Source organism: Hippocampus comes, unplaced genomic scaffold (genome assembly GCF_001891065.2).
Source record: "Hippocampus comes isolate QL1 unplaced genomic scaffold, H_comes_QL1_v1.1 scaffold97, whole genome shotgun sequence".
Lineage (NCBI taxonomy): Eukaryota > Metazoa > Chordata > Actinopteri > Syngnathiformes > Syngnathidae > Hippocampus > Hippocampus comes.
The window spans coordinates 130,900-140,396 of record NW_017806172.1 but is presented as its reverse complement, the minus strand read 5'-3'; the positions used below and the strand labels follow the sequence as shown (position 1 = coordinate 140,396).

At 45.2% G+C, this 9,497-nt stretch overlaps 1 protein-coding gene and 1 long non-coding RNA gene across 5 annotated transcripts in view; both read right to left on the bottom strand.

Moving 5' to 3' along the window:
* Positions 1–5,242: 5,242 nt before the first annotated feature.
* The window catches only part of LOC109531823 (uncharacterized), an 18,913-nt gene continuing 14,658 nt past the window's right edge, over positions 5,243–9,497 (bottom strand). The window contains exon 3 of the long non-coding RNA XR_002171254.1: positions 5,243–6,826. This is a non-coding gene — a long non-coding RNA (uncharacterized LOC109531823). The remainder of the gene's footprint in view (positions 6,827–9,497) is intronic.
* adcyap1b (adenylate cyclase activating polypeptide 1b) overlaps positions 8,634–9,497 on the bottom strand; it is a 12,562-nt gene continuing 11,698 nt past the window's right edge. For 2 of the 4 annotated variants that reach the window (XM_019896318.1, XM_019896320.1), the window contains one exon: positions 8,634–9,328. In XM_019896318.1, coding sequence (XP_019751877.1) covers positions 9,142–9,328 — 187 coding nt within the window. In that variant the 3' untranslated portion in view covers positions 8,634–9,141. The remainder of the gene's footprint in view (positions 9,329–9,497) is intronic. The other 2 variants (XM_019896319.1, XM_019896321.1) reach the window with 1 other exon arrangement.

The window sequence follows — 9,497 nt, the reverse complement described above, 5'->3', positions numbered from 1 at the left end:
AATTCAAATGCTGAATGGGTAGCGGGGGTGGGCAGAGTTTGGCACATTTGCTTCCTTTTTCATTTCGTTTTTGCCTTCTCTTTTGTAATTGGGGTCCTCTCACGTCAGGAATGTTCAGCCCGACTTTGCCCTTACCTCACATGTTGTTTGCGTCAAAAGCAAATCTCCAGTTGACACGCAGCATTCCGACTAATGAGAGCGTTTTGCGTTGCGGGAAATCCCGGCCGAGTCTCTTGAGAAAGAAGGCGCACCTTCTTCCCCTTTGTGTTTGTTAAAAGACGACACGCCGCCCCCGAGCTTGCGCGTGGGCTCCACTTGGAGTCATCGCAGTCGCTGTGATAAGCATCTCTCACTCTTCTCCTTCTTAATTAACACTCCTCCCATTCAGGAAAGTCTCCGTCAACCACAAAAAAAAAAAGGGGACAGTAATGAAGCGAGCGGCGTGCAGGCAGGAGAAGTGGAGACAAAAATAGATGATTTCTCTCACTAATTTCACACCGCGCGTTGGCACCCCTGTTTCCGTGTTCCATTATTCAGTGTTTGCACAGTGAATCCTCAATGAATCCGGCTACGGGAGACCGGCGAGACGGCTATTTGTCCAACCCCGGAAGAGGGCGTCAAGTTGTTGTTTGGCTCGTGGCGCGGGTTCAAGAAGTCACCCGCCGGCTCCCGTTTCGGAAGAAGCGGTACTCCAGGAACGGGAGGATGATGGAAGAACAAGCGCTTGTGCTCTTGAGTGTCCGCTTCCTCTCCTCGAAAGGGTCTTTGAGAGCGGGCCCTTTTGTTTGTTGCTAGCAACGCGCGCCGACAACAGACCGGGGGGCAAAAGTACGAGTTGTGTTACTGTCAGTACTCCAGTAAAAGTCAAAAGTAGTCCTCCCAATAATTCCGACGGGTTAAAGTGAATAAATATTCAGTGGAAACAAAAACTACTCAAGTCCGGAGTCACTGGTGAGCGACTTTCTCTGTTGTATTGATTTATTGATTTAGAATCAGCGCAACCCAAAACAAAATACAAATACTGAATGTGCAAATTCAGTCAAAAACAACTTTTTGGGGGTGTTTTTTTCTTCTTTTTTTTTGAAACCCGTCCCCCTTACAAGCCTCCTTCGAGTGAGCGATGGTCCGTGTCCGTAAAAACTGGCCACGCCTCCCTCCGCTGCATCTCCCAGTGGGACCGCACGCTGTCTGCCGCTTAATGAAACATGCGACACCACCAGCCACGATATGGGACTTTAGGGAGGCAGGCCCCCCCTCCCCGGGGCCTCCCCCAGGAACCGGACCCACCCCATTCATTCCCTAAAACGTGACCCCCGCTTCGTTCATTAGAGTACAATTGAGGAGTAGCGCTGCCAGAGCGAAAAGAAAAAAGGAGAATTGAGGCATTGTGCTGTTGGTAAAACATGGGATGATTACAACTCTACAACATCCAGATGATCTTGTGGGTGGGGGGGGGGGGACCATTGAATTCATAATTAAATAGTTGGTAACGTAGCTTAAAGAGATATTTAGAAAAAAAAAGGACCAGAAAATGGCATGTGTATCGTTTCATCCCTGCAAAATTCAGACATTAATCTTTCCTTCATGAAATTAAAAAGTCAAGCAAAAAAAATTTTGAAATTTCCAAAATGATTGTATTATAATGTTGAATTAAAATGGAACCATTCTTTTCAGCATTTTTCACTTGAGAAATTACAAATGACCCCCCCCCAAAAAAAACCTGCAATATAATTTCACGACATTTATTCCTAAATTTAGAATTCGAAAGCAACATTTGGAGAATTTATTCTTCGAATACAAGGCACCCTCGACGGTGAAATGATTCCACAGTCAAACTTTGGAATTTGGCATCATTTCAAAGAAATGAACCTGCCGGATATTTTTGTTTGTCACTAAAACAAGATAGAAGGAAAATTCTGTTTTATTCATTTTTTTCAAATGTACTGTATTTCTTTTTTTCATACTACGGCAGATCCTCGGAACACGCATGTAGACCGATCGGCCCGGCCTGGTCTCACACACAAAGAAAAATGGGTGTGTCCGCCCCCTCCTTTCCCCGCTTTTGCCTGCCACGTGATTGAGACGTACCCCGAGGCGCCTACCGGGTTTCAGTCTCCTCCCCTCGCCTCAGAGATGCTGACGAGAACGGCTCGGCTGACGCTCGCAGGCGCGCGGAGGAGCCACCGAGGCTCTTAGCGACTCGGGCGTCGTTTACAGATCGGCTCCGGGCGGGTGGGCGTTTGCCTTCGCCTCTGGACCGGTGTGAATCTCAACTCGTCTGCGGTGGAACGTCTCAGGACCGGAAAAGTCCGTGTCGAAAGGTATCTTGGTGCTGCTTGCGTGAAAAGCGCTGTCATTTGCATGCCAGGCCAGTAGGTGGCCATGTCAGCCCCCCTCTCTGGGAATCGTACTTAAAAACCAGCCAACCGCAAGGCACACAGAGACCAACAACCATCCGCCCTCACGCTCAAAGCGAGAGACGATTTCAATCAGCCTGCCGTGCATGTTTTTGGAAGGTGGGCGGAAACCCGAGTACCCGGAGAAAAGCCACGCAGGCGGGCCCGGGGAGAATATGCAAACTCCACACAGGGAGGCCACAGCTGGAATTGAACCCGGTGCCTGCGCACTGCGAAGTCGACGCGCTCACCACCGGGCCGCCTATGTTTGAATGAAAAGAACAGAAATCCCAACAAAAGAAAACAAAGCATCACGAAAAATGCCAGGCCCTTTTGTACTCGCAAAAGCAACGCGGTCGCATAAAGGAGGGGCCCGAAAGGACAGCGTTCTTTATCGGCTTCGGTGTCAAGTTGAAAAGAATGTCGCGTGTAACGTTAAATAAAGGACGCGCACGGTGCCGCTCCTCAGACGGGAAGCGCAAACCTTGACAGGCGACAATCTGTCACCCTCCGAGGGAGGAAACAAAGATGTCCGTGTGTGAGCTCATTCCTTTTTCTCCACACGTCACACATTGGCTTTCCCTCTCTCTCTCTCTCTCTCTTCCACCTCCGCCGCTGCAGAAGAAGACCCCCCCCCACCACCACCACCATCATCCCGCCGAGGTCAAAGGTCGCACTCCAAAAGTATGCACGCTCCACCTACTTCTTGGTGCGTGCAAACATGTGGACACGTACGTGCACGTAAGCGTGTCTGTCCCCTTTGTGCGCAGCGTTGCCATGCAACACGTCTCTGATTGGGTTAGTTGAGCTCTGCTGCATAAACACGCACGCACGCGCACGGATCAGATCGCAAACACAGCGTCGCCACACCCTTTCTCGTCTCCCGCGGGACTCGGCCGCACCGTCAAGGCCGAGGAAAGAAGGGGGGGGAGGAAGAGGATGGGAGGGGGAGGGGAGATGTCTTGGTGTTGCTTGCTCGGGTGCATTTGAGGCGCATTCGAGGTTTCGTTTGGTCCATTTGAGGGTTCGTTTTGAACGATGCAAGCGCCGAAGCCCACCGTTTGTTTGTTTGGGTTCGTAGCATCTTTCCAAGCGCGTTTTCTTCCGTGCCGCGCGCGCGTGTGCCGGGGGTTGAAGGCAGTTCTCTTTCAAAGTCCGTCTGTGATGCGTGCGGCGCATTCGAGGTTCCATTCGGGACGTTTGGAGTTTCCTTGGATGTATTTGAGGATTCGTTTTTGACAAGTGAGGCGCCAAAGTAAGGCCTTTGTTAGCGTGCCTCTTTGGTTCCCGAGCTTTGGTTGGGCGCATTTCAGGTTTCATTTCATCAGCCCGAGCAGGAACGGCGAACGTCTGATCCTCCTTCTTCGAGCCTTTTCACACCGCACTTGGCAAGGCGCGTGGCATTGGGACATGTTCCGCTCTGGCGCGGCGACGGCAGGGAGCTCGTTATGCTAACAGCATTGGACGAACCGGCGGCGGGCGGAACCATCCGTGCTATTTTCTGCTAAGCCGCTGAGCCGACGCTTGACCGGATGTGTGGTCGAGCTTGCAAAGGATCACCATCGTCCACGCGCCCCGCCCCGCGGTGAACACCAAGGAAACCAAGTGCAGTGTGAATAGGCCTGGAGAGCCACCATAAAAAGACAAAAAATCGAGTCCGTCGAGAATTGGGAAATAAAATAGCACAAAAAAAACCACCAAGAGCTGAATTTGGGAACACTGAACTGCGAATATGCACGGTCCACAGAGTGTCACTTTTGATGGACAAGGTAACAAAATAAAATGGGTTTGTCCCCGCCCCCAATTGTATGACTTTTGAGTGGCGTTCAAAGTACGGCGCGTTTGTGTGCCAGGTTGATTCGGTGCATTCGGGGTTTCGCTTTTGATCGGCGAGACCGTCAACTCGACCTTTTGTTTTGTTCTTTGGTTTTGGAGTGTCTTTCAGAAACGCCGGGATCGCGTGCGAATTCGACGCGTCGCCGGACGGATCATTTGCGCTTCAAAGATTACACGTTGATGAGGAGATGTTGTTTTACAAAAAAATTTATTCATACAAATCGTACAACACTTTGATTGACAAATGAGCAAAGGTCAACCCCCCCGCCCCCTCTTCCCACAGCTCCGGAAGCAAAGGAATCCTGTGCGTGCGTCGTCACTCAACTTCGACTCGGGTTCACTTTGCAAACACATTGTTTTCCTAGTTACGGTTCCATTCAACATTGAAAGTAAGGCGTTTGGCGCTTTCACAAAGATAACAACAGGCATTTGTCACCCAACCACCATCACTACCCCTTGTTTTGTGTGTGTGTGTGTGTGTGTGTGTGGTGGGGGGGGGAGCTTCTATATAGCGATGCACATAGAAATGATGATCGAGTAGGACTTTTTTTTTTTCTCATTTAATATCGAGCCAAAATAAAGAACTAAATCAATAAATACCACCACCTTATCATCAACAATAACAAACACTGGTCATTTTGTACAACTCCCACAGACACGGAAACACCCCGAAATCATGCACACGCACACACAAACACACATACACACACGCGCGCGCACGCACACGCACGTTTCCTGCTCCATTGACATATACATTCAATTTTTTTTCATATATATTGATATATATATTTGAACTCAATGAATCATTGGTCATGCGTGAAAAAAAAACAAACCCAAAAAACAAAGAAGAGCTAATTCTACGACGCTTGGGCCAAGACCAAGTGATCAAAACGGGAAAACTTTCAATCGTGGACTTTGCAGCATTGTAGGGCCACTGAAATTGCCATCTGTCATTGGTGGCGATTTTTTTTTCATCTATTTTCTTTTCAACCTAATTTTTTTGTTTTTTGTTGATTTTCTTTTTCTTTTTTTTTCACATCGAAGCGAGCCACCAAAAGCCAGGAGCTGTCTCCAACTCCGTCCGATAAATGCACTCCACGCACTCAGAAACACTCACGCCATGTAAAGACTGTCGGGTGAGGCCGAAATTTGGGGGGAGGGCCGTTCTCGAGCACTTTTGAGTCGTCTTAAATGAAGGTAGGATGGGAAAGATGCCTCCGATTCAACCAATGGAGGTGCGCAAAGGTGTGTCGCCCTCATTCTCTTCACATCTCCTGATAGAGGGATTCCCAAATTGTGAGAGATTCCCCGTTGGGGGTGCGCAAATGTCATTTCGGGGTGCTCAGGATTAACCGTGTCATTTTGGACTGAAATGGTGCATTTTTTCTGTTATGTAACAACCTTAGAACGCAATCCTCTCTTCCTTATCTCAAGACAGAGGGGTTCCAACAAATAATGCTACGCACCTCAGGGGCTATAAGGATGCTCTGTTTTTGTTTTGGGGGTTTTCTTCTCTATTTTTTTTTTTTTTAGCAAAACAAAAGTTGAATCTCAAAGTCATTATTGTGTCGTCTATACAATTTTGCTTTTAACTCCTTCAACGTTCCGCCGGCGTTGGCGCACCCTCCTCTGCCTCGTTTCATCAAGCAAACGTTATTGTAACATGTGACAAAATAATAAAAATGTTCTTAAAAGTTATTTTGAAGGAAATGCTGATCATTATTTAGCAGCGCATCTCAAAATGATCTTTAGACCTCCCCAAATCCTCTTGATGAATGGCAATCTTGGAAAAACTTTCCTTTCAAAAAAGTCAGTGCACCCCCTCTCCGAAATGTTATTTTGCAAAGGCAATCAACACGTGGCCAAATCTAAAAAAAAAAAAAGTTAGGTGTGCATACAAGTACGTTGTTGATTTCAAATCACAGAAAACGGGCAGTTGATGAAGTGCGTTGCGGGTACTCCAATTTTACCCAAGCGGGAGGTGCGCCAACCTTCGATGTGATATAACAGCCTCAGATTGTCTCCTGCACTCACGGATTCCCCCCACTCTGCTTTGTTTAATCATGCAAGCGTGATTTTAAAAATTGCCTCGGGCATTTCCATCCGAAATCATTGCAACGATGAAGTGCAGTTTTGAAAAACGTTTGCGCCACCAACTTGGTAAGCCACGCACCTCCTTACGCATCTCGACAGTTGATGCAACCCCCTTGCCTCTCTCGATTTGACCTTGAAAACAGCAGCCCAAAAATCAAAATTGTTGGGCACGCACCACTAGATTGTTGATTTGACATCGCAGAGGAAGATGAGCAGTATCCAAAGTGCATATTGGATACCTGATTTGAACCGAAACGCTGAGGGAAAAATTCTGGGAGGTGTGCCAACCTTCTCTTTTATGTAATAGCCTCTGTTTTATGTGGTCGCTTCCTCATCTCTTTGCCTAGACTCCCGACACAAAATCGCTAATGACAAATGACAAGCCCTACAAATTGACATAACTGGCGCACCCCCTCCCCTTATTTTTTATAGTTTTATCAAACATGATCAACAAAAATGCATTATTTGAATGTGTACCGAGTTTTCTTTTTTGTTTTTAGCTTTTGTGCCTCCAGTGATCTTTGGCCAAATTCCCACCTAAAAAAAATTGTACCTTAATTTTAACACCATAGATAAACAACTTTTTTTATGCCACGCACCCCCTTCTGCATCCCAACAGATTTGCTGCGCCCCCACTTTGCTGTTTAACCAACAGGGGGACAAATAACATCACTAGATTGCGGAGAAGAAGATGGAGCAGTCACTGTACTGCATTTTGGCTCATGTATTTTTTACCAAAATCCTATTTAACTTTTTTTTTTTTTTTTGCGCTTGACTATGTGCCCGCCCTCTTCTCTCTTATTTAACAGCTTCTGATTACCCGCGTCTTCTTTATCAGCAGGTCGACACCCAAATTTCCACACGAAATTCCCCGACTGATTGACAAACCTGACATAGTTGGCGCACCAACCCACCCCTTGCGTCAAAACACTACGGATGATCAAATCAAAAATAATGACTGATCTTGAACCTTTTGTACTTTGTGAACAAATGTCACCCGGGGAGGGCGGCACACGTCGTAGATGTCAACTGGCATGACATTTTTAATCTTGCGCACCCCCATGCACCCAGCTGCCGAACAGTTTGTGAATCCCTGCTATGTACACACAACACACACTTTCTGCCAACAATACAAGAGCATGCAGCTATTCCACAAAATAACGAACAAGTAAATGCAGATTTTGCACTCCTTTTTGCCGAGCGCACTTTTGACACAAACACGCGCACGCATATTTTCCACACATGTGCAAGTGTGAGCAGCATTGAGGCACCCTTGCAGGAATAAAAAAAATATAATAATAATCATAATCATAATTTTTCAATGGAGTGTTTAACACACACGCGCACACAAACTCATACACAGATATGTAGCATGCTCACCACTTCTTTGGGCCTGTTTTTGTCCAAAAAACAAACAACACTTAAAAAAATAGCTTACAAAAATAAGTATAACATTCAATACTTTGATTGTCTTTTTTATCTATTTATTTCTCTGCATATATATATATCTTTATATGTATATATATATGTATAGATGACTTTTTTTTTCTTTTCAAGCACATAACTTTGAAGGTGCACAATTATGATCTTTTTTTCTCTTTTTTTTTTTCAAACATCTTGAAACATGAAAATAAATAGATATTCATCCATGGACTGTTGAGTTTAACCCTCCTGTTACGACTAGCAATCATTTTCCTGGGTCAGTTTGACCCAGACTGTGTTTAATCATCCCAAATTGTTCAAAAAAGGCGGGGGGAATCACACTGAGTGTTTATAGGTCATTGTTAACACTATGCTTAACGATTTCATGACAAATATGGGATCGGATGATGTGCAATTCATTCATTTTGAAATGGGTCAGTTTGACCCGGGTCATGTTTATTGAGCCACAGGTGTCCAAAATGGAGAAGGTGGAGGGGTGTGAAAAAGCATCTTTTAAATGTCATGATTATCTCAACAACTAACAATGTCAATGTATATATGTGAAACCTGAAATTCTTTCACTTTTAAATGGGTCATTTCGACCCAGGGGCGTATTTATTTATGTCAAACTGTTTGAACGTGGTATTTTCATTGCAATTTTTTTTAATTGAGTCCATTTAAGTGTTGGTTTGGGGTTTTTTTTTTGTTTTTCTATTCGGGATTTCTTTTTTTTTAACTTGAAATGGGTCATTTTGACCCAGGGCGTGTTTATTTACGTCAAACTGTTTGAAAATGGTATTTTAATTGTGATTTTTTTCTAATTGAGTCCATTTAAGTGTTGCCTTGGGTTTTTTGTTTTCATTGTTGGTTTTTTTTTTTTATTCAGGATTTCTTTTTTTTTTTTTTTTTACTTGAAAATGGATCATTCTGACCCAGGGCACCGATGTGTAATTATCAAGAAGCCAGAGTCAGAAAAAGAAAGAAATAATCCCCAAAGCATTCTCATTATTCATCCTTCCCCCTTGCATTTTAAATGCTAACATCTGAACTTTTTGGTATTCTTTTATACTTTAAATGGAGTCAATTTGACAGCAAAATAACAGGAGGGTTAATCAAGTTCCTTTTTTTTTTCTCGTAGCAAAAAAAAAAATGAGGGTGAGGGGGAAACGATATTATTAATAAAATATTCATTTTAATGTCTTAACGTCATACATAATTACATCATGTCGAAGGAGAACACAGAGGCGCAATCCACCGCTTTGCTATATCATGTGGATGGATGATGGGCGGATGACACTGGCTGCGTGTGCGTGTGTGCGGGTTGGGGGGGCGGGGGGGGGGTCATACATTTATACCGTATACACGCACAAAGTGTGCGGGTGGGAGGGCTGCACTACAAATAGGCGAGCCGGCGTCCTTTAGTGCGCACTCTCTGTCTGTACCTTCGTCCCAGGACGGCCGCCAGATACTTTTGCACAGCCATCTGCTTCCTGTAGCGGCTGTAGCTGTCGGTGAAGATGCCGTCCGAGTGTCTCTTGGAGAGCGGCTCACTTTCGTCCTCCATGCTGTTATCCTCACTGCTGCAACACATCAATCAAATACCGTACATTATATCTTCATCTTTTAAAAAAAAAAAAAAAAAAAAGGATTCCATTTAAGCGTCTTTTTTTTTTGGCGGCGTTAATAATGCATTCCTGGGCCTTATCAATAATTCATTTACAGGCCGATTTGCTATTCTGACGCGTTTAC